Here is a 24845-nt window from a genome sequence, read left to right on the forward strand (position 1 = left end):
TACAAAAATCAATTTCCACACTTTTTCAGGAATCTATCTTTTACAAAATGTGAGATATATCTGTAAATGCCATATACGTAGTGTCTGATTTTTGCCTCAGAACCAGACTGCCCATAGTGAGGCAAGCAGCTGTGTTTGCAGGTCAATTCTGGTATGAATGGGAAATCCCTTGTTCTGTGTTAGTCGATTGATAAGCTGTATGGTTAATATTGACATTTTATTGGTGTTATGTAGTTTTGGCTCTTAGCCAGGGATTTTGCCTAATATAATGATTAATTAGCTTTATGAGGGATGGTAATGCCAGTTTGAAGCTTTAATACACATTTTCTGGGTGGAAAAAGAATCTATCTTCTTTTAAAGATTTAATATAGAACAATAGATAAAGCATTTTTTTATTAAAATGTTTAAAATAAAAAGTTATATAAAAACAGTTTAACATGTACTTAGTTAAAATTGATTTGTCTTGTTTTCTCTTTCTTTAAATGGTTTTTGTCTTATCTAGAGAATCACTGGGACATAAAAGTATAGGTCTGTTTAGGAATGCTCCAGAGTGTCATGTGGCTTCAGGGTAAGAAAACAAGCGAGTGTAGACTGGGCTGATAACAGTGGAGGAGCCTTTTGTGGTCTGCCTGCCCATGCTTCCCACCTTAGGGCAACCTGGTTTGTCCTCAGTTTCTCAAGAGCAGGGACAGGAAGGGGTTGCTGGTTAGTAAAATTATTAAAGGTGTAAACTGTGCCTATGCTTTGAACCTGCTACTCTGCTTCTGGGAGTGTTCTTCTTCTAAGGAAGGAATCAAACACACTTAAATATTTAGCTGCAAGTTGGTTGAACATGTCAGTTTGTAACATCATCCAGTTGGAAAGAACCTAAATGACCATCAGAAGGGGAATTTGGTTAAGTAAATTAAACCAATATAAAAATTGTTAAAAAAACAATTATAGCTGGAGGCTTCCAAATTCTTTTTTTCTTAGGCAGGAAAGCTCTTTCTTAAGCAAAAATTTACAAGGAATTCCAAGCATATAAAAGAGGGAAAAGGGGAGCTGCTCCTGTTGAATCGAGGCAGAAGGTCTGGGGCCTCCTCCACATCTCCCTCACTCCTGCAGGGGCCTTACTCACCTCCATCACATTCTTATGAAAGCGCCCAAGGATGCTATTTGAGAGAACGTTTTAGATGAAAATTTATTGGCCTGGAAAAATATTCATGGCCTGTTACATTAAAAAGCAGATTTTAAAACAGTATAATTCTAATTTTATAAACAACATGTGTATTTGAATTATGCCCATGTAGGCTGTAATCTGTGGGGTGTGTATGTGTGTGTGTTTAAGACAAAGAAAAATGTTTAACAAGAAATATACCAGGTGTTCAAATGAATTGTTTTTAAACTCTAGATGATGTGTATTTTAATTCTTTTTCTTTTTGCTTATCTGTAGCCTTAATTTTTAAATAATGACTATGTATTGGTTTTTTAATAAGAAAATATCTTTGGTTAAATATACATTAATTTCTAGAAGTCATAGCTTTGGAAAATATAGTATTTGACACTATACAAGTAACTTGTAATGTTTCAAAAGAAGACTTGCATAAACAGCACTTGGTCTCTGTTGTAGTTATTTCCTGTCACATAATGAGTCACCCTCAAAACTTAAAGTTTCTTAAAACACCAGCAATTGATCATTTTATTATCTCTCCCAGTTTCTGGGGGTCAGTGTTTGGGAAGGGCTTTTCTGGGCAGTTCTGGCTCAGGATCTCTTATCGGGTTGCAGTCAGATGCTGGCTGGAGCAACTGGGGTCAGTCAGGCATCACTCTCTTCATATTGATTGAGTCTCTTCGTATGGTCTCTCTGCAAGGGCTAGTTTGGACTCATAGCATGGTGGCCTCAGGGCACTTGGGCACCTTGCATGTTGGCTAAAGTTTTCAAGAGAAAGAGTACCAGTGAACAAAGGAGAAGCTGCATCACCTTTATGGCCTGTGCTTGAATGTCACCTAGAGTCACTTCTACCAGACTTTAGTAGTCCCTAGTCACAAGCCCATCAAGATTCAGGGGGAGGATAACAGGACAGGATACAGAATTTGTGGGGCTGAGTACAAAGTGAAAGTGTAGGGTCTTTTGTTCAAAACGTATTAAGAAATTCAAGTCAGTGACAACAGAGCATTAAACCAAGTGTTGAGCCCTTTTAAGTGCAGGGCCTGGTGTGACTGTGTAGGTTGCATCCCAAGAAGCTATCCCTGGGGAGGGGACATCAACTTCATCTCTTGATGGGAGGAAGATCAAGGCCATATTGTAGAAAAGCATGTGAAATGGGCATTAATGGTGAGACCACCTTTGGAAAATAAAATCTGCCACAGTGTCTATGACTTACCTTCAATTAATTAGATGGCTCACATTTTTACTACCCAGAACTGGAGTAGCCATTAGCTATGCAGGAAGAACTGCTGGCCCTCTCCAGCAACCGGGCTGCCATAGCAGTAACAGGGATGTATTTTAAAACTCTTCGTGCAGAGATACTGGTTGCCTCTAAATAAAGTACAGCAAAAATACCTGTTTTATATCTGTTATGGACTGAATTGTGTCCCCCCCAAATTCACAAATTGAAGCACTTATCCTCAATATGATTGTGTTTGGTCATAAAGCCTTTAAGGAGGTAATTAAGGTTAAAATGAAGTTGTAAGAGTGGTGCCTGATCCAATAGGACTGGTGTCCTTATAAGAAGAGGAAGGGATACCAGGAGTGCTCATACAGCGGAAAGGCCATGTGAGCACAGTGAGGAAGCAGCCTTCAGCAAGCCACGAAGAGGGACCTTAGGAGAAACCAAGCCTAGTGACACTTTGATCTAGGACTTCCAGCCTCCAGAACTGTGAGAAAACAAATTTCTGTTGTTAAGTCACTCAGTCTGTGGTATTTTGTTATAGGAGCCCTAGTAGACTAATATATCTAGGACTTATACATGTTTACTTGTTCTTTTCAGAATTTTCTTTATTAGTCATCTTTAATCCATTGGATATCCCATGTTCTCTGTCAACTTCCAAGGAAAGCCAGATGTAACAGAAAATACCATGTTTTAATTAATGTCCCTTCTTTTTTTTTTGGCTGCACCACGAGGCTTGTGAGATCTTAGTTCCCCAACCAGGGATTGAACCCGGGCCCTCGGCAGTGAAAGCGCTGAGTCCTAACCACTGGACTGCCAGGGAATACCCTAATGTCCCTTCTATAATAATATTCTGATGAATAAAGGCTTTATTATTCATTTTTCCTGGAGTGTTGCTTGTGTTCATTTAAGGCTCATGTCTATGGTAATACTGTAGTTCATTCATGGGTTTGTATATAAAATAATATTGTTTTCAGTCATTGGGGTCAATTATCTGCAGACATGGCTGTGAACAATGACTATCTCCTCGTTTCTGTGTATGCCACTCCTCCCCTCAAGAGTGGCATCTATTTCATCTCCCCTTGAATCTGGGCTAGCCTCGTGGTTTGCTTTGGCCAATAGAATGCAGCAGAAATGATGCTGGTGTTGCAGCTTCCACTTTTGCCCTCTTGAAAGTTAGCAGGCATGTAACAAAATCTTCCTATCCTGCTGGAGAACCCCCTCAAAGGGGAAAAGGCTCAGGTGGGGAGCTGTAGGCATGAGGACACTGACTGCCTGAAGGAGTTCCAGAGGAGGGAGAGGGATGGGCTAGGGAACAGGAGGGTGCCAAACAGGAGCCACACCTGCTGGGCCTGGTTGTGTGGCCAAGAAAGACCCAGGGAATGAAGCAAAGGGGTTTCATGATGATGGTTTTAATTGGCTTTGGAGGCTTGTTGATCTGCCTTGGGTTTGACATTTAGCAAGATTGGAGCTGTCAGTGTTGGCTGATGTAGGGGACCATCAGGACAACATCCATAATTCCCTCAGGTAGTTGCTTGCCCTTGGATCTCTGGTACAGGACACTTTCCCTGGGCACTGGCCCCAGAAAACTGGCTCCTGACACATACTTGCCAAAGCTCTATAGCAGTAGTTACTTCAAACACTGTTGTGTCCTCCCAAAATACGTATGTTGAAGTCACAACCCCTGGTTCCTCAGAATGTGATCATAACTGGAAATAGAGTCAGAATCAAGCCAGACGTAATTAGTTTAAATGAGGTCATAATGATGGGGGTGGGTCCCTAATCCAATATGATTGGTGTCCTTATAAAGAGGGGAAATTTGGACACATACACAGGAATAACATTGTATAAAGATGAAGACATAGATCAGAGAGATGAAGAAACCAAGGAATGCTAAAGATTGCCAGCAGACCACTAGGAGCTAGGAGAGAGGCATGAAGCAGAGTATCCTTCATAGCTCTCAGAGGAACCAACAGTGTTGGACACCTTGATTTTGGACATCTAGCCTCCAGAAATGAGACAACACATTTCTGTTTCTGAAGCCACACAATCTGTGGTACTTTGTTACAGCAGTCCTAGCAAACTAATACCCATGCCAGTGCACCTTACCCTCCTTTCCTCTCATCTCTGCATTTCTGGGTGGATGAACACAGAATAAACTGTGCCCATGAAGAGGAAGCTGCCAGGTGGCCTCACATCTTAATCCAGTTAAAATTAAAATTCTCATTTCCTCAAAAAGTTCTATAAAAGGTGATTTATTATATATTTCAGGCACAAGGAAAAGGAGATAACTTTGATGGGAGGACTACTTTAATGCCTCTGATTTTATACCAAATAGGTTGCTTCATCTACTTCCTTTGAGAATATGTCCTCAGTTATTCCAGAGTTTACAGAGAGCTAACATTTAGTTGTTTTTCTCAAGAAACCTGATTTAACCTAACTGTATTAGGATTGACACTTGATTATTCCGATATAGTAATTTGCATGATTTTTAGTGCCATAATTGTTGAAAGCTGATGTTAGAATCTTAAGAGTGGCATACCTTATTCAGAGATGTTTAGCACCTTATAATAACAATAATATTGGGTGCATTATGCAGTAATAATAGAAATTACACTTGCAAAATAGCTGTGGTAATAGAACATTCTGAAATGCAAGAAATAGAAAAAGCACACTGGAAGAGAAAACCGTGTTTTATTCACCGCATTTGGCTGTCTGTGCGCTAAGGCTGGAAGATAGGAAAGAGCTATGTCTTCCTCAGTGCTGTACTACCCCTGGGCTGCATGATTTAGATCAACCTTTATAATTCTGATTGAAGTGGAGAATTTTCAGTCACTGGATTCAAAAGGGGGTGGGGGAGTGTGGTCATGTTTGAAATACTTTTTGCTCTTTAGTTGGAATAGCATTTTGTAAATGAAAATTGCGTTTCTAAAGAAAGCATGTATTTGCTATGAATTAGCCTAATAATTTGTTTTTTTCCAGTTGCGCATAGCTTCTTTTATATAAATTTATTTATTTATTTTTGGCTGTGTTGGGTCTTCGTTGCTGTGCGCGGGCTTTCTCCAGTTGCGGCGAGCGGGGGCTATTCTTTGTTGCAGTGCGTGGGCTTTTCACTGGGCTGGCTTCTCTTGTTGGGGAGCACGGGCTGTAGGCGCGTGGGCTTCATTAGTTGTGGCATGCAGGCTCAGTAGTTGTGGCTTGCGGGCTCTAGTCCAGTTGCTCATAACTTCTGATTGATGGCTTGTTTTAAAAATATGATTGAAAAAATATGTTAAGTATATTCTTCTACACTTCACCAATATAATTTTTAGGCCAATTTTAGGCTGATTAAGTTTACTCTGCCCCTCTAATACTTTGATTTATTGATCACATTCAGTATATCCAAACTCACAGAAAGCCATAGTAAAAAATAAACCTGTAAGAAACCTAAGATATTCTTGACTATGTGAACTGACACAACAAATGTTGATTTTGAATATTTTCTGTATAAGTTAAAAAATTCTGTGAAGTTTTGATTTAGTATTTCTTTTGGCAGCCTAATTACCCTAATTCAGGAATATTCTGCTTAAAACTTTGAAGATTAAACAAAGCCAAGGATGCTCCAGGGCAGCAGAGATAAGAAAAGAGTGAATTAACTCTATTGTGTCCAGTTCACAAGAATTATTTCAGCCTTGTATATGTTCACATGAAACCTGCCTTTGCTCGCTTCCTTTTAGAAAAGAAAGTTGCTTTTGTTTCTTTAAACTTTTCCCTTTGATTTTGGAAGCATTGAACAACAACAACAACAAAAAATCTGGTTTATGGATATCTAGCCTTTTCTAAGGCCTCCTGATATTCTTGGGGTTGTTACTATCACTCTTTCTCTGGTGGACCAGGAGGTACTATCCAAGGCAAGTGAATGAAAGTCTCTCCTGCAGGGTCTCAGTATGCCGGGCAAAGGCCATTTTCTTGGATCAATTATATCTGAATTCTATGCATCTCCTCCAGTCAACTCTGAAATGACACAAGGAATTTTACCATTCACTGAGAGCCTCACATCTCAGCTGCAAATGAGAAGCTTGTCAAATAGACATGCACTGAGAGAAAGGAGAGGCTGGGGCAGGATTGGCCTTGGTTCTTATTCATCCTTCTGAAAAGTCAAAGATACTTCACTTTCATGGGTAGGATTTTGGTGACTTCAGTTAGCAGCTTCCTGAAGAGCTGTTTAGGGTTTTGCTGTCACCTCTTGGAACTATAGGCTTTGCTCTATTGCAGTGATTCCCTGCATGTTGATTATTCCCGTTTGTGTCTGAATGTGCCAGCCTTCCTCTGTGTGGTCAAATTATCCCCTTTAACTTCTCCCTCCATTTCTTGGCAGCAGAAAAGTCATTTTTACCAAATCCTTGCGTACCGATAGGGCTGTTTTGCTGAGATAATGTATGTGGAAAGTGATTCTTTAAGCTGGAAGGTGCTCTGCTTTCCAGTGTAAAATGGCGATGCTGATAACAATACTTGTACTCACTGACCCTTACTCCCGCTCCAATAGCACCTTATTTTCCAAACCAAAGCCTTTTAGGAACTCTGAGTTACCATTTTTCCTCTTGTGGTTTATGGGAATTCAACATCATGTCGTGGTTAAGAACATGGGCCATGTAGACAGACTCAGTTCAGAGTTCACCACTGTCTCTCAAGCTATGTGACTGAGGATGGATTAATCTCTGAGTCTGGTTTTCTCAGCTTTAAATAGGGATACACCACTGTAGAATTGTTGAGAGGAGTAAATGAATATTGCGAGGTGAAGCACTTAGCATAGTGCCAGGAGCAAAGTAATTAGCTTTCATTGCTTTCTGGAAGTATTTGGTATTCTGCTATTCTAACGGATTTTGTGCAAAGTCAGCAGAAAGGAGCTGCTTCTCGTAGCTTGATTAATTGCAAAATCTCTCCCATCCTACTCTTCTTCCTATGTTCCATTTCACCTGGAATGTGAACGTGTATTCATTAAATGAACAGAGAATGGTTTTATTAGAAATTTTTTAGAACACTGTACTGGTATATACTTTTTAAAGCAATCATGGAATAATGTTAATAATTTTCTTTTTCAAGTCCAGAATTCAGATACCTGAGAACTCTTTCCCTGGCTTCCAATCCTGATGAAGTTGGTGGGGGGGTAAGGTTTTTTGAGATGGTTCCTGTAGGCAGTGGCCCTTTGTCAGTCCCTCCCTGCAGGCTACCATTCTGCCAGGACATGGCTGGGTTCCTCTGAGCAGCATATAGGTTGCTGGAGAGAGGCTGTGGACATGGTGCTTTGTGATATACATGCTCCAGCATCTCCTTCTTGGACATCCATTCCCACTGGGCAGAGAGTAAGAAGGTCCATCATGATTTCTGACTGGTATTTCATTATTTGTATATTAACATTTGGTGTGGTGTGAGGTTAGGAATTCATGTCATAAGTGACCATTTGAAAAAGACTTCTAACTCTAAAATTTGAAAAATTCTGCTTTCTTGGAAGGTAGCTACACAGTGATGCTTCTGATATCAGTGGTATTTTTAACAATGTTTATTGACTCTGCTAATCTCATTTCATCATTTTGTTACAGATTGATGTTCTCAAAGCAGATCTGGAAAGCGCAGAATGGAAAGTTTTGGAAAATCTTATTCTGGAAGATGTCCTTGAACAAATTGGACAGCTCATCTTTGAGATCCATCTCCACTGGCCCGGGTTTGAGGTCAGTGGCAGTGACAGCAGTGTTGTGCGGTTCTGGTACAGCCTCCTCAAAGAGTTAGAACTACAGGATTTCAGGCTTTTTCACAGTTACAAAGATTTATCTAAACCTCAGCTATTCCTGAAGAAAGATATTTTCAATGCGAGTAGCTGTTATACTCTGAGTTGGGTGAATACAAGATGGAAATAGGATGCAGGAGCTCATCAACAACTCAAGGAAATATTTGCAGCATGGATCATGTCCATGGTTCTAGTTATTCTGGTTTACTTGTCCAGTCTCCCACTAGCCTGTGACCTGCTTGAGGCAGGGATTGTGTTATTGCCTTTGTAGTACACGTAGCCTGGCATCTCGCACATGGTAGGGGAACAGTTAACACTTGCTGAGGGGATGGACACAGGAGTGCCACAGTAGTCAATCTCCATCTGCCCAAACCCAGGCTCTTTGCCTGTCTGCCTCTGACAGAGTGGGGATGCTTGTCCTCTTTCATTTCAGCTTGGAAGATAATCCCACACTTATCTCAGTTTTCCCTAAAATTAATTATGTATCTGTAATCCATGAATTTACCACCATGAAAAAGAAATTATTTCACATTTCTGTTTTTACTGGGTTGATGAGCTCCTTAAGTGTGTAGCCTGCTGTTTAAAATAGGGCCTTTCATCTGATGTTAACTCACCTTTTCCTAGGATTTTCTTGTCCACTGTGTCAATAACATTCTTTACAGCCTTGTAGATTTCAATTATTCTTCCTCAGTTTTTGTTGAGGCCATGCTGTGACTTTATAAGAACGACTGATTCTGGTTTCTGGGAACTCAGACACACCAAATTCTGTAACTGAGTTTAAAAGACTAGAGTATCAAGTTATTCAACTCAGGATTCTTTTCATGCTCAGCCTTAAATCCCCTCTGTTCCTATGAAACTAAACACAAAGCAGAACTTGGGTGTCTTCAAACCTGATTTCTCAACCTCTGACTTGCCTATGGTGTCAAATCTTTTTTTTTTTTTAATTATCTCCAAGATTAAGTTTTTCCTTGCTGCCAGTTGGCATTCATTGTAAGCCTGTGGCCTGAGGGCCAGAGTCTCTCTCTTTCCCGGGACAGGTACAGTGTGTTTTGGTAATACCAATCCTTTTTTGTATATATTTTTTAATTAAGCAGATAATGCATGTTCTCAGTAGTTCAAACAATCTCTATCATTTCTATTTAGAGGATTAGACATTTCCCCCTACAAATGATTTTCAAAAATCCTATTTCAAATAAATTAATTAAATAGTATAAAAATAAATCAAATTATTATCTTATTATAAATTAAGTACATCTTCTGGTATTTTTTATATCCCAAGAGAGCAGGAATACATACACTGTTCATTTAAGGAATTTTGGGAGAGCATAAAATACTGATTACTACTAGACCTCGATTCCTTCTCCCCATCGTTTTACCTCCTTCCACCCTAGACATGCCCTGGGTTGGCTTTTTGCTTTTTGCAGTGGTTTGAAAATACCATTCCTCAGGTGAGAAACCAAAATACAATAGAGTTATATCATCTTACTAACTTGGGTTCAAAAGGGAATAAGACTTTCTGAATTAGTAGTGATGATTTTTTAAAATATAAATGAGGTTTTTTATATTAAAACTTATAGTACACTAATAAAAGTCATTGAAGTGAGAGGACCAGCTTGAATAACTTTGATTTGAAATAACAGTTTAGTTACTTTCAATGTCCCTAGGTATTTCAAAAGTACAAAAAGTTTATCAAACTCAAAAGTGGTTTTTACTGTTAGTTTGCATGGTGTAGCCTCCAAACAAAGTTAACTTCAGTCCTGTTTGGATTATATCACAGATTGTCTTTCATTTTTTAATAAAAATTTTATACACTAAAGTAAACACAGATCTTTTTATACATTAAAATTTTTAACCCTTCTTATATACCAAGGTATGAAGTATACTAATCCTAAGTATCTAGTGTGACTAGGTTTTAGATGTATTCACACTCATACCAAGATTTTTTAACTCATGGGATTGAAGATTAATGGCATTACTGAAAGCCCCCTTTGTACAGGACAGGTTACCATTGATTCTGGATTGGTGGTGCAGAACATTGACTTCATCACACTATATATATCTGAGCAAGAATGGAAGTACTGTTAAGAAAAAAATAAAGACAAACTCAAAATAAATCCCAAACACACCCACCCACACCCACCTACTAGGCAGCCTGTTCAATTGTTATTTGTACTTATTTTATGATATTTTTTCTAAGACTGTCCTTCATTCCCTTCATGGAGAGTTTGAAATTTGTGATGAATATTCTGACTGTTGCTATGGTTTCCCTGCCTCTAGAATTATTATGTTTATTGTGTGGGCCAGGGTTTTTTAACCTCAGCATTATTTCCATTTGGGGCTGGATAATTCTTTGTTGGGGGAGGGAGGGCCATTCTGTGCATTGTAGGATGTTTAGCAGCACCCCTGGCCCTCCCCCTAGGTGCCAGGAGCACCACAAAAACAACACAAACAAAATACAAAAAACAAACATACAAAATCAAGAGCTGCTATTCATTGAGAGCTTACTATGTGCCCAGTACTGTGCATAGATTATTCCTAATTCTCCAAACAGTCCTATAAGGAAGTGTAATTTTCCCAATTATACAGGTAAGGAAACTCTGAGAGGTTAAATACCTTATTCAGATTATTCAAATGGTGAAGTAGGAATCCATATCTCTGACTGCCAGATCCCAAAGCCCATGCAGGGCCCCTCCTCCGTCTGCTTCAATAGCCTTTGACAAACGTAAGGACATATTTTTGCCTCCCGATTAGTAAATGGGAAGAAAAGCCTACAAATTTACTAATACCAGACCTGCAAATCTGTTAGAGTTGGGATCATTTTTATAGCATGCAGGTTTAATTTAAACAGTCTACTTAATTAAAATGTGCCCACCAAATGGAGGCTTACTGAAAAAATATGGGGTCCCAACAGTTTCTCTGTCAATATATTCAGGTTGCCAGGAAAGATCTTGCAAGTCCTGGAAATGACCCTTGGCCCTCATTGGTCCCAATATGCCGCACTTTGCTCCTAGATTTTAGGGAAGGCCCAGTCACTTGGAAGTGTAGTGTAAGTTTCCTTTGTTTCAAACTCGCCTTTGACCTGCAGATATATGAGCTCAGATGTGAATATCTGTGACATACATCTCTTAATTAACTCCTACCAGAGCAGTGCTCATAAATGAATCTGAAGATAGAAATTTAATAATACTCTTCTCAGATGATTTTAAAAACTGTTCCTTTTTGGATGAAAGACATATGAGGATGTAAGAGATTCAGAGGTCAACCTTTTAGCACAAAAGGTTGTGCTAAATCACGATTTGAGATTAAAGTCAAAGAAAAGCAGTTTTCCCATTCTCCCTTTTCTTAGAGTGATTGTATTTGACACAGTTATAATAGGTTATCATATAAATATTTGTAACTATTTGACATAGTTCAAATGAAGTGAGCCAGGAAGAGATAAACAAACTTATGTTAGAATTGACTGAAGGTCCGCTAGTATTTACATCAGGGTGGAACAAAAGCAAATTCATGAATTTACAGTGTTTAGTCCAAATCAGTTATTCATGTAAGCATTTCTGCTTTGACTATAAGATTTTAGTATATAGTAAATACAGTACAAGATTTGCATTTCCTAAGTGTTACATGTTTGGATTTTGCAAAGCTTGAATTAATACCAGGGAGCCGGCCTCGTTGTCATATTTCTCCAGATGAAAAATGAAGGCCTCATTTAAACAGATTATTCTACTTGACTATACAATGGTAGGTACCTACAAGCTCAATTACATAATATAATTCTCTTCTTTTGGAGATAAACTTATTTTGCCTTTTAAGCAATAACATAATTCTTTTTTGTACTAGCCAATTGCTGGTTCTTTGTGAATTCAGTGCATTTAATTGTATGCTAAAATATGTTCCTTTTTCTTACATTTAAAGAGGTATTTGAACTTTACTTATCACATGAAATCGTAATCCAAAGATTCAGGATATTCTTAAACTGCTTAAATTTAGAAATTCTATAATTTTATTGTATTTCTGTCCTTAAGAAAAGTAAATCAAGCAAGCTTAATATTGTCACACTTTATATTTAGCGCTGTATGGAGAAATGCTAGTCCCCAACACTTGTTAAAACTAATTGCTGTGTAAAACTAGCAGTTTATATTCTCATATAAAATATTATAAGTTTTTCTTAGTGATTGGTTTTATGCAATAAGATTGTCTGAAGTAATAAGGGTTTTTTTTCCTGTTAAGTTTGGATTCTAATCTAGACTATTTTAATATAGAAACTCAGTATATATAGGACAGATATGCAATCAGTGTGTACCAGGGAGCAGAGTTGGTGAATGACTGTGGTCCTCAGTCCTCCAGAGGTTCTCCTCCACTGCATTGCCTCCCACAAGACCCCCAGACCGCCCCAAGATCAAGCAATTAATGCACAGCACAATAGGCATCCTCCAGGACCCTGCACCATTCCTGTGTTTAGGTTCTATTCTAACTGCTCTATGTCATGCGTTACCGGTCATTGGATATTTTGACATCGCCCCTAGGTGGGTATATATAATAACCAAAAGTCCAAGTGGGTTCCATAACATTATTGAGAAACCACAATTATGTATCAATAAAAATAAGCTATTAGTTATCTGTACAAGAAAGTATTACTTCTCAAGGATTGGTGTCAGATCGAACATCGTTTTCTCAGGGACTCCCATATTGAAGGCCCCCAGCTATGTTTCCTTACAATGTCTTCTATTCTCCCCCGCTTCACACTCCTTTTACTTTAATGGATCTGCTTGTGTAATGGCTTTCCCAGCAGACTGTAAGCTCCATGAGGGTAAACACCATGTCAGTATTCCCAGTGCCTACCATGGAGCCTGCTAGGTCAAAGGTGCTCAATAAATATTGTTGAATATGAATATAAAGAAAGCTATTTCACAAAGGATTTTTCAGTGAAATTATTTCATCATCATTTGTTATTGACTTTTTTTCTGGTATTAAAAATGTCTTTGGAATTTAGATGGACCAATATTTCTCATTTTGGTTAATTTAATTTTAGGCACAATTTGTCCTTTTCTTGACATGGTTGTTTATTGCACTGCTTGCAATAGTCCTCATTCCTGATTAAAGGATGCTAACCTGAAGATCTTTCTTGACCTCAGGGACTTGAGAGCTATATAATAATTGAATCGAATAAATACAATAATAATTAAAGGCTCAAGTATTGGTAGAAGGTACCCTAGGATATAAAACCTCAATCTTCCTTTCTCATTCCTCATTGTCCTTTTTTTTTTTTTTAACCAATTCCCAGAAAACACACTTTAGAGTCAGTGTATTTGGTCACAACTCACAGTAGCATGGAGAATATTTTTCAGTTTATGAGAGAAAGAAGGTATGATGTAAAGGACAGGGGCTGGTATTTCTACAAAAATGATTAAAATCACATTGTTTTTCTAGGACAAAAAAATTTAAGGTAGTTGTTCAAAGAGTACAAACAAGGTGAGAGAGGGTATTATGTTCTCCAGAATATTTGAAGTCTGACCAAGAAAAGTCCTTTCGGGCAGTTATCATTAGGTCTAACTCTCAAGGAAGAGGCTATGAGAATCTCTTTAGCTATAGGTTCTGTTTTACTAAAAGATGAAATAAATACAGTCTTTAAAACTACCTCAGTGAAAGCAAGCTGGAAGCCACAAAGATTACAACACAAATCTTGACAGTTTTAAAAATACACACTTAAGTGGCAGTATGTAGAAGAGAAAGGATAGCAGGATGAAGGGAGAAAGATTCTGACCCTGCTGCTAACCAGCTGCGTGATACCAAGCAATTCATCACCCTCATCGGCCTATTTTCTTATCTTAGGTTGGAATATTTGATTTCTAAGGTTTCTTCTAGCTTGAAAATCTCATTATTCTAGCATTTTATAATTAGAGAAGGCTTAGACAGTGGTTAGGTAATTTCTTGATTTGTGTGCTATAAAGTCTTAGGATAAATTCAGGAGAATCCAAATGATATGTTTATTCAGAAGACAAGCCCCAGATAAAAGATGAATCCATTATGATGCCTCTCCAGTCATCGAGTGAAGTGCCCTTAGGTAAAGTACGTTTTTAGGATAACACACTTAACCTCACAAGGTTCTAAAAATCAGAATGTTTCAGACTGCACTTGTTTACACTTCAGTGTTTTTAGACTATCCTAACAAAGTGGCAATATCCAAAGATACTAGATTAAGTATTTATCTTTATGGTGATCCTCTGTATGTATATGTGTGAATATGTATGTATGCATTTATCTATGTATGTATGTCTATGTGTTTATGTACATATATGAATGCCCAAGAAAGAAAAATCTTCAGGCACAGAAAGCCCGGAGGACCCTAGAACCAGAGAGGTAGAGCAGGAATCTACACTGCAGTGGTCCTAGTTCGGTATACTAGTGATGGCCAGTGGCCTAGAGCATTAGAGATAAGGCCTGCTATGTTGGGGGAAAGGATTGGAACTGAGTGAGATACTTGAAGCAGTGGGACCCTTGGAGGGCTACAATCTCGATGGAAGAGGGTTCTAAAAACTACCCCTATCCCCCTTCCTCCGAGCACAAGGAAGTCTACCCTTGCTATAGCTCTGGAGAAAATCAAATTTTCTCATGAGAATTTGAAAACTTCAGCCTGTTTAAAGAGTTGAATCCATAATCACGTGGTTAAGAAATCCATAAGCTGAAAAATTTAGATATAAAACTGGTTCTAGGGGGTGATGTCTCAGGGGTACATGGCAGAAGCAAATGTAAAACCACTCAAAGGGACTCTTCAACTTGGACTACAAAGTATTTCTTCCAACCCACGTAAGATGAACTCCTAATAAAAAATTACAACTCCTAATAAAAAATTACAACTGACAAGGAAATGGCCCACCATGAGATAGAGTTAACAGACACATTATACACTGGGATTTTCAGTCCAAGAATTTGCGATAACAGAATAACAATCTTAAAGAAAGTATAAATTATTTGATGTGATTAAAGGCATAAAAGACTATATAGAAACCATAAAAAATAAGACATATGAAGAACAGGTAGATATAAAAAAGTACAAATAGACCTACCACAAAGGAAAAATAGTCACTGGAATGAGTTTAATGAATTAAACAGCAGATTAGACACAGCTGAAGAGACTATAAAAGTGAACTGGAAGATAAACCTGAGGAAACTGTCCAAAATGTAGTACAGAAAAATATGAACATTTATATTGTTTAAATAAGACATCTTATGAGTAGTTTGAACCTTAAAATGTCTTTCAGAAGATGAAGCAGTAAAGCTGGGTATTTGAGCCACTGTGTGTAAAAAGTGGTACTAGAATTGTATGGACAGTATGGTAACCAGCAGCCACATGTTGCTACTGAGCATCTAGCATGTGGCTAGTATGACTGAGGAGATGAATTTTAAATTCTATTTACTTTTAATTCAGTTAAAAACTTATACTTGATTCAATTATTAGAAAACTCTTAGTAGGTCTGCTTGGAACAACTTAGGCGTGTAAATCTACTTTGTGTGAAACAGATAAAATATTTGATGAAAATTTAGTGTCTGCATTGAGATGTGCTGTTAAGCGTAAAATACACACCAGATCTTAGTATGAGAAAAGTAAAATATTAATTTTAAAAATAATTGAATGTTGAAAGAATATTTTGGATCATATATTATTTATACTAATATCCCCTTTTTAATGTGGCCATTAGAAAATTAAAAATTATGTATATGGCTCATGTATTTCTATTAGTGCTATACTAGAACACATACTTAAATACAAAATGTTTGAGATTTGAGTTAGTCCCTCAGATCTCAAAAATGCTGAAGGTTGGAGAGTAGGATGTGGGGAGCTAAAAAATCATCTGAAGACAGTTATTGCAGTTACAGGAAGCTGTAAAAGCAAAGGAGTTATCACTTTGTCACTAAAAATAAAGCCACTCTAAGGACTCTGGCTGCAAGTTGTGACTTAAGTTTCAGATAAAATTTCAGTGTTTAGATTGAGAAAATTGTTTCTACAATTATTAAAGTGACTTTGAACAGGGAAGGTGTACATATAAACATGTAAAATGTATATCATATTCACATACATACATGCATATAAATACATGCACACACATACACACACGTGTATATATTTTTGGTTAGCTACATTTCTCTGAGTTTACACACTCTAAACAGTGTAGTTTCTGAAATACTCAAGATAAACTCAGACTCCGCTAATTCTCATTCTTAGTGTGCATATCATCTGGGGAACTTACTATAGTAAGTGCCGACTTTGAACCAGGGAATGAATATATAGTATTTGTAAAATTGCAGTCTTTTGCTAGTTCATTCACTTTATTTACCCACTGATCAAATAAATATTTGATAACATAAATTTTGAACCAGCTGCTAAGATGGAATCTTCTTTCCTCTGGATCTTCTCTTCTCCTTCTTAGGTCCCTTAGTAATTGCCTTGTTTACACTGTATTTCATCAGTTATTTCATGATCCATTAAGAAAGAATGCCGCCAATTAAACTATGACACATCATTGATTTTAAGACATAGCCCTATTTCAGAGATGTTAAAAATGTGAAAAACCTGCATCTTTGATGAAATATAGCATCAATGTTCCCTAGGTCTCACTTTGAGACCCAAAGTTAATACTGCTGATGGATATTTTGGCCTGGATGGCACTTCACACTTCCCTTCTCCATACCTGAATTCATTATGGTTTCCTCAACCAACCACTACTTTCTTCTGAATTCTGTATCTCAGTAAGTGACACCATCTCCAGGTGGTTCTCAGTCTACACTCTGAGAAACAGTATTCTTCAAGTAGAGTCTCTATAATTGTTGCTAGTGTTGCAATTCTTACAGCTACCATCCAAGGGTTTGCTATTTCATTGTCCATGTTTTCTTCCAGGTAATTAATAAACATGCTGAGGACATGAACCAGCCTCACAATGTATCCTCAAAAATCACTCTATACTGTTCTACTTAGAGAAGTGCCTGTTTGAGGCTACGCCCTGTTCCTTATCTTAAAACGGGCTCCCTATTTAGGACAACATATTCTCAGCCTGTGCTTCAGTATTGAAATATTCATTAAACCTTCACTAAAGCATCACTTTTATTCTAACTTTTAGGAAGGAAATCTGTCCTGGGTGTGACAAAAGGGTTGCGGTGAGGAAAAGGAGCCAGATGGTAACCACTTAATTCCAGTCACAACATAATCTGTAAACTTTCTTATGCTGGAAAAGAACCCCACTCATTTGTATCCTCTAAAATGGATGCAATCATGACTCAGTGGCACCAAGTGGATAAATATGGACTGTGTTAAACTTAATCTATGTGCTCTGAGGACACTGCCCTGTATTTTTGTCATTTATTTAGAATAAACCCATTAATATACTATACTCACCTTTAAAGCATCATTTCTCCCCAGAAAATCAAAATGACCCATTTAAAATATGCAAATGGTTTAACGTGGTGTCTCAGAGTTAAGACTTAAAAGGAGACTAAGAACGAAAATTTTGATAACACTTTCTACAAAAGTGCTTTATTTAAAAATACAGTCTTTTAAAAAAAAGCGACAACTTTTATATACAGTTCCTTAGTTTAGAAACAGTTAAAAACACAATAAAGTAGACCCATATTTTGAAATTATGATTTGTAACATACACAATACTGGTGCTGAACAAGATAGTTCAAATGTATGATTAACTTTTTGTCCCATCATATTTCAGTAATTCACATTTGTTAAAACCAGTGGTTGGGACTAAAGAAAAGCTCCTGTCTGAATTTTTTCCTCTCCAGGAAATGGTAGGCACCCTTCCCAGCAGATAAAGAAATAGAAATCACAGCAGCCAGGCAGTGTATTCTTATTTCTTTGAGTGCCTGTGTGTCCAAAAATACATCTCTACCACTTTTATTCTCTTTTTCTATTTTCTTCTTTGAAATTTATTTATATGTGGCTATAGCACCTGGTCATCTATACCAGGTCTTTTTAAATTTAATGTTTAAAAATGGAAGTTCTAAGGGTATGGAGCATGAACTGCTCTTGATAGCACAGGACTCAGAGCTAATAATGATGTTCCTAGGATATCAACACTCAACATGATTCTGGTCTCCAAGTCAGCACTCTGAGCAGCTATGAACCAATCTTTTACAGCATGGTATTGAAATATTTCACACTACATTCAAACATCTAACATAGATTTGTAAAAAAACAGGAGAAATGTCTTGTCAAACTAAAGTGCTCTTGGTTACTATATTTAAGAGGCTATCTTGATTTCACAATCTGAAGTTGAAAAAAAATTTTTTTAACCAATCACAGTCCCTGCTTCTCAAACTGGGAAACCTAGCCATCTTTCTGGAGTGTCAATTTTACCCAAAGATTTGGAAAGAAGTTTAAAATTTTTCTAATCTTAAAAAGTTTTATTGAATATATTCATAAGAAGAATCAGATTAATTTTAATAGATAAAACATACAGCTTCAAAGAAATTACAAGTTGACATTTTGAACTATGTCCTCACATCCAATCTCCTATGAGGAGTATTTCAGTAGTAACAACAGTGAAGAGGTGAGTGACCTAGGAGACCCTGATTTTTGAAAGTGTAGCCAGGTCTTTATTGGACAGTAAATACAAATACAGTTCAAAGTCTTGATTCATCCTCTTGAGTTCCATCTTCAAAAATAATGTAATTCTCTAATTATATACAATCCTGTCTATACTGATCAGGAAGAAAGTCAAGGAAAGAACTCTGGACTGATTTTTATTTTACACTGTTTAATAATTAGAGGAATGCTGCAGTCAGAGAAGATTGCTGGCTTACAACTAAACAGACACAACATATGTCATAAAAAATAGTGGAACTCGTGAATCCGAAAGATTAGAACTTGACCCACTGAAAATAAAGGGAACAGTAACTGTGGGTGGTTTTATCCTTCTTTCAGATTCACATTAAATTATACCATCCCTGTTCTTCCCTTTTTGTTGAAGAGGTAATCCACTAGGGATTCCTTCTTAGCTCTAAAGGGATCCTTTCAGTACGTCATGGGAGTAAACCCAAACTGCCTGCCAAAAATAACTACTTGTCAAATATAAAGTTAATGGTCATTCTCTGTATAAATAACATCTATAAAGAACAAAATGAAGTTGCCAGTGAAATTATACGAGCCAAATTTACAAAGTTTTTTTCTTTTAAAACAATGGTTCAACTTCATAAGGCCACGTAAGAAAATCATAATCTGTAAATCAAGTTGTCATTTAACACATTTAATAATTAAATATAGTTAAATATGATACTGGATCAAAAATGATCCCAGATAGTATAAGGATTAATCCCATTAATCCCACAATTTAATGAGACCATCCCAACCACAAGTTATGACTTTAGATGTTTCATGAGGATGCCACACTGCACCTATACACACTTTATCATGAGCTTTGAATCTACTGTAGAGTTTTGTGGTCTTCCAGTCCCAGATGTTTAATTTTCCATTTCCATCTCCTGAAATCACATAGCTATAATGAGAAGAAAAATAAATTCAAATTATTCAAACACCTTCAACTGGTAAAGTGGGTGAGGAACAGAGAAATAATTTACCTTTTCACCTTAACGTAAGAAAATCACTTTGATTATATAATACTTAGAATAATAAGGTAGAGTATAAAGCAGTCTATAATTTAAACTTCTATCAGAAAACCTCCCCACTGAGTGACCAATCTAAGAGTGAAAAATTATTTTTAACTTGGAAGATTGGGAGAGCCAGGGGCCACAGTGAATGCGGTATCACAATCACTCTCTAGACAGTCAGAAACAGTGTAAGGGAACCAATTTCATACAGAGCCAGCAAACACATGTAGACCCATTCAACTATAGTGGACTCTACCACCTTCATAATTATTTTTGGCTCCAACAGCTTCTGAATATATACAAGATTCACTCAGAGGTGAATCCCAATTACCAGGCTAAACATACAAGTTTATAGGGATTTCTAAATTAGTGATACCCATACATTTTAGCTTAACAATAGGGGAATGAATGCAGAGTTTCACTCTTAGGAAGGCTATAGGCTTCAGAAATCTAGTGTGACCAGAAGATGGATTTGAGGTTTCAGCACAGAAAAGCTGTAGTGAAACTGTTAACTTCAACCCTGCAATACAGGATTAATTCTTCTGGTGCTCATTCAATCACAGCAATATAGAGATTACAGTCCTTCCAGCCTTGCTTAGAAACGCAGAAAGAAAGTAGGACATAGCCTATAAAGACAGGGATTCATTATGTGGTTAAAGGGCACAGAACTAAACAATATAAAGAGACAGACTAAAGAACTTAAAAAAAAGCCAAATGTAGCTGTCTTAATTTGTTCTTGCCTTTTATCTGGCACTTTGACAATCTGAACAATTCTCATACAATTACATATATAAAAGTGATTTGTACAGTGTTATTTGTACAGCAGTAGTTTATATCATTATATATGAATATAGGAATACATGAGAAGGTTTAAACTTACCTCATGTCTGGTGAAAAGTCTACCTGACAAGCATAGCCTGCTACCATATGGCCCTTAAAAATTTTTTTCTTATTTAATCTAAATCTGTTCTGTGCTCCAAAAATTAAGATTTGGTTGTCCATTGATTGGCACGCTAGCCATTTCCCTGTAAATTCAATAAATGAGACATTTTAGAGGAAGACTGAAAATTTTAAAAAGACTTTATTTAAATATGTTCAATCATTAATATTATTTTATTCCCAACTACTTCATAATAGTAGGAAAATTAATTTACCATACCACCTGTAAAGTGTTACAAATTTGTTGCTGGTGAGAGGTATTTATATATAAAGTAATGGATTTTGCTCATACAATCTTATATCATTTAGCACTTTTCCTATAAAAGCTTTTTTGTTTGTTTAAATTAGGATATACAAAAACTCTGAGTTTAGCATTAATAAAACTAAATTTTATGAAATGAAATTAATGTGTAGTAAGTATAAACAATAGAACCATGGAGAGAAAGAGACTTATTTATGTTAATTATGGAAAGAGGAAGGATAAACTCCAGGTGAGAAAACCTAGGATTATTAAATAAAACTGTACAAAGAAAGATATGACTAAAAAAATTCTAGTAACTGTTGTTGTGGGCCACACTTGTTTTAAAAAAATTTTTTTATTGAAGTATAGTTGATTTACAATGTTGTGTTTAATTTCTGTTGTATAGCAAAGTGACTCAGTTATACAGATATATATTCTTTTTATGTTCTTTTCTATTCTGGTTTATCACAGGATATTGAATATAGTTCCCAGTGCTATACAGTAGGACCTTGTTTATCCATTTTGTATATAATAGTTTGCATCTGCTCACCCCAGATTCCCAGTTCCCCCTCCCCCACCTCCCCTCCCCCCTCCCCTGGCCACCACAAGTCTGTTCTCTGTGTTAAGTCTTTCTGTTTCATAGATATGTTCATTTGTGTTGTATTTTAGATTCCACATATAAGTGAAATCATATGGTGTTTGTCTTTCTCTTTCTGGCTTACTCCACTTAGTATGATAATCTCTAGGTCCATCCATTGTGCTGTAAATGGCATTATTTCATTCTTTTTTATGGCTGAGTAGTATTCCATTGTACATATGTACCACATCTTCTTTATCCATTCATCTGTCAGTGGACATTTAGGTTGTTTCCATGTCTTGGCTATTGTAAATAGTGCTGCTATGAACTAAGGTGCATGTATCTTTTCGAATTATAGTTTTCTCTGGTTAAATGCCCAGGAATGGGATTGCTGAATCATATGGCAACTCTATTTTTAGTTTTTTGAGGAACCTCCATACTGTCTTCCTTAGTGGCTAAACCAATTTACACAGTATAAGAGGGTTCCCTTTTCTCCACACCCTCTCTAGCATTTATTATTTGTAGACTTTTTAAAGACAGCCATTCTGACTGGTGTGAGGTGGTACCTCATTGTAGTTTTGGTTTGCATTTCTCTAATTAGCAATGATGAGCATCTTTTCATGTGCCTACTGGCCATCTGTATGTCTTCTTTGGATAAATGTCTATTTAGGTCTTCTGCCCATTTTTCAATTTGGGCCACCTTGCTTTTATCTACCCAGGATCCACCAAAGCCACTAGAGTCTTAACTGCAGTATCTTTACATCCTATATATTTGTAAACATGATTAACTAAGGGATGACTCTAACAGTGCTCACAGTCTGACTGGGTAAATGGCCTTGTTCAAGATGGGCACAGTATTTGTAATGGATGGTTTAAAAATACACTATATGAAATTCAGGTGCACAGTGACAAATGTGACTGTATACAATATAGTGATTATCAGAACAGCACCCAGTGAGGTTGCTCTTCTCATAAAAATCATAGGGCATTTGACAAATATCACTGATTTGCCTGTGGCAGATGCCCCGACTAGAAAAGCAAACTCTTTCTTGTCCCCTCTTCCTTGCTCTATACTCACAGTATCTACTGAGTTCACAATGCTGCCCAAATATCGGATCCTCCACTTTAATATCGTCATGTAGAATTATATCAGTATATCTGTAGTACTTGTACTTAAAAGGCAATGAATTATTAAATAGAAAATGGTATTAGACTTATCTTTTTAATTTTTGCCTGAAAAAATCTTTTACAGTAAATTGCTAAGGTGTTCTCTATGAGGAACCAGAACAAAATTTCCTATTCTCTGAAAGAAAAAGAGCTCACAATAAATCACTGAGCTGTTGAACATGATTCTGTTGGAAGGATAATTACATATAAAAAAACAAATCCTGATTCTCAGATAGAAATCCTTAGATGCTCGGGCAATGTTAGTTGCAAATCATCATTTCTTTTATATTTACCTTTTAAAAATAACAAGAGAATAGGTGAGGTGACTCACACATGAAAACCAGTGATTATTTCTAATATTGAAAAGATTTCCTTATATAAGTATGGCACTGTGACAGACTTCCCCTAGGAGGGAATGGCCAAGGCTCTTTTGAAAACAGAGCTCATTTAAAAACACTATCTACTAACTTACCATTTGGAGACAAAGTCACTGCAGGCATTGAGTGCATGCTGGGTTCTGCTATATACTTGAAATCCACAGGGATATCCCTAAAAATTAAAAATAGCATATCAGAATAGTAATTTCTAAAAGTACTTTTAGAATAATAATCTCTGAAACAAAAGAGATGCTCTTGAAATTATATATTTAATAAACCTTTCATGAAACTTCCTGGAAGAAGGAAAACCACAAAATGACATTCTATTGATTATTATAAAGCTTTTACTTTACAAATGACTTTCCATGATAATTACAAGTGTCAGTGATTTAGTTTTCTATCTCTATTTGATTTAAACTTTGGCCTTTATGTTTAAAAAAAATCTGTTACTATAAGTTCTTTAATAATGAACTCATCTAAAAATGTACCATGGTAGGCAGAAGCAAGATGTCTGAGCAAGCCTACAGGGAAATATTCTTATTTTACCTGCCAGTCAACCATAACTTGTTACTCTGCAAGCAGGTGAGAGTGCTAAAGAGCTTTCAGCAATGCAAGCAGATAGATGGTAGGCAAAGATGTACAGGGATCTGCAAGCAGGTCGAGCCCATCCAGATGGGTAAGGGATGGGTAAGGTAGATTAAGTGCTTGGTACCTGGACATCTTCTGTTTTTCAGCTTATTTGTAAAGTATTCCAAATGTGTACAGTGTAGGAGAAAAAGCATTAAAATTTTTTTCTTGTGAGTGATACAAAAGATAAAACAAAAACAACAAAAATCCAAAACTAGTCACCTAAATCTAGACCTATCCAAAATTCTAAGTGTCTTTTCATTTTTAATATTCTCCATGATAAAAAAATTCTTTACTAATTCTGAAGGATTTTGGTCCTTCAGAGACCATGAGCCATCAGAATTGTTTTTTATAGAGTAATGTGTGGGAAATGTAATCTGATGAATAATACAGACTATAAAGCACCAATTTCAATGTCAAACCATGGTTCAAGTTCAAAGACTTTGATTAATTAGAACAATAATAATAATTTGCCTTTTAAGTAAGCATCTTCTCTAACCATGTCTCTATCAACCCGGAAGAAGAAGCAAATGATTGGAAAAAACTCTATCAGAGTCTTGGTTGGAGGAAAACATTTTCAGGTATAACCTGAAGAACAGTATCATTTATCAAATCTCCAACCCTTTAATACCTCTAAGTTACCAGTGAGAACTGACATTCAGAATGAATGACCCAAATGTATTGAGAAGAGCCTCAACCTTAAAAAGGTTCAACTACTTTTCCCTTCTCATTATTAGTGGCTGATAATTTTATAACATGAATTAAGAAATAAGAGCATTTTCTAAATTAAGTTAATGATAGTTCAGGTTCATATCAATCAATGGTTTACTAAAATTTAAACAGATCCCTTACTTCAAGGACTCTTGGTGCAATGAGCTCTATAACATGAAAAGAATCTGAACACCTGTGAACTTCATAATTGCTAGTAAAAATGCTAGGCATAGTTCTATTTAATAAACATAATACTATATTCTAATTAGAAATTGTAAATCAGTATAATAAGCTAGTAACTTATGTTACAAATAATCTTCAGTCTGGGAAATGAGATCATCAAAAAAACAAAACCTAACAAAAACCTATGAAATTTTAAAAATAAAAGAGACATTTGTGCCAACCACTGTAAAATTTTCTTTTAAAAACATTTTAAGAAAAATAAATGCCTTTTGGAGAAAACATG

At 36.5% G+C, this 24845-nt stretch overlaps 2 protein-coding genes across 5 annotated transcripts in view; one reads left to right on the forward strand and one right to left on the reverse strand.

Annotated features, from left to right (window-relative positions):
* METTL24 (methyltransferase like 24) overlaps positions 1–24845 on the forward strand; it is a 151855-nt gene that overhangs the window by 98069 nt on the left and 28941 nt on the right. For 2 of the 4 annotated variants that reach the window (XM_067702355.1, XM_067702354.1), the window contains exon 5: positions 7949–8077. In XM_067702355.1, coding sequence (XP_067558456.1) covers positions 7949–8077 — 129 coding nt within the window. Of the gene's footprint in view, positions 1–7948; positions 13123–24845 lie in introns of those variants that run through there. The other 2 variants (XM_067702352.1, XM_067702353.1) reach the window with 1 other exon arrangement.
* CDC40 (cell division cycle 40) overlaps positions 17632–24845 on the reverse strand; it is a 55045-nt gene continuing 47831 nt past the window's right edge. The window contains exons 13-15 of the mRNA XM_067702351.1: positions 23137–23213; positions 20621–20765; positions 17632–19628 (exon numbers count right to left, since the gene is read on the reverse strand). Of these exons, the coding sequence (XP_067558452.1) occupies positions 19451–19628; positions 20621–20765; positions 23137–23213 (400 nt within the window). The 3' untranslated portion in view covers positions 17632–19450. The remainder of the gene's footprint in view (positions 19629–20620; positions 20766–23136; positions 23214–24845) is intronic.

This window comes from Pseudorca crassidens, chromosome 13, assembly GCF_039906515.1.
Source record: "Pseudorca crassidens isolate mPseCra1 chromosome 13, mPseCra1.hap1, whole genome shotgun sequence".
Classification (NCBI taxonomy): domain Eukaryota; kingdom Metazoa; phylum Chordata; class Mammalia; order Artiodactyla; family Delphinidae; genus Pseudorca; species Pseudorca crassidens.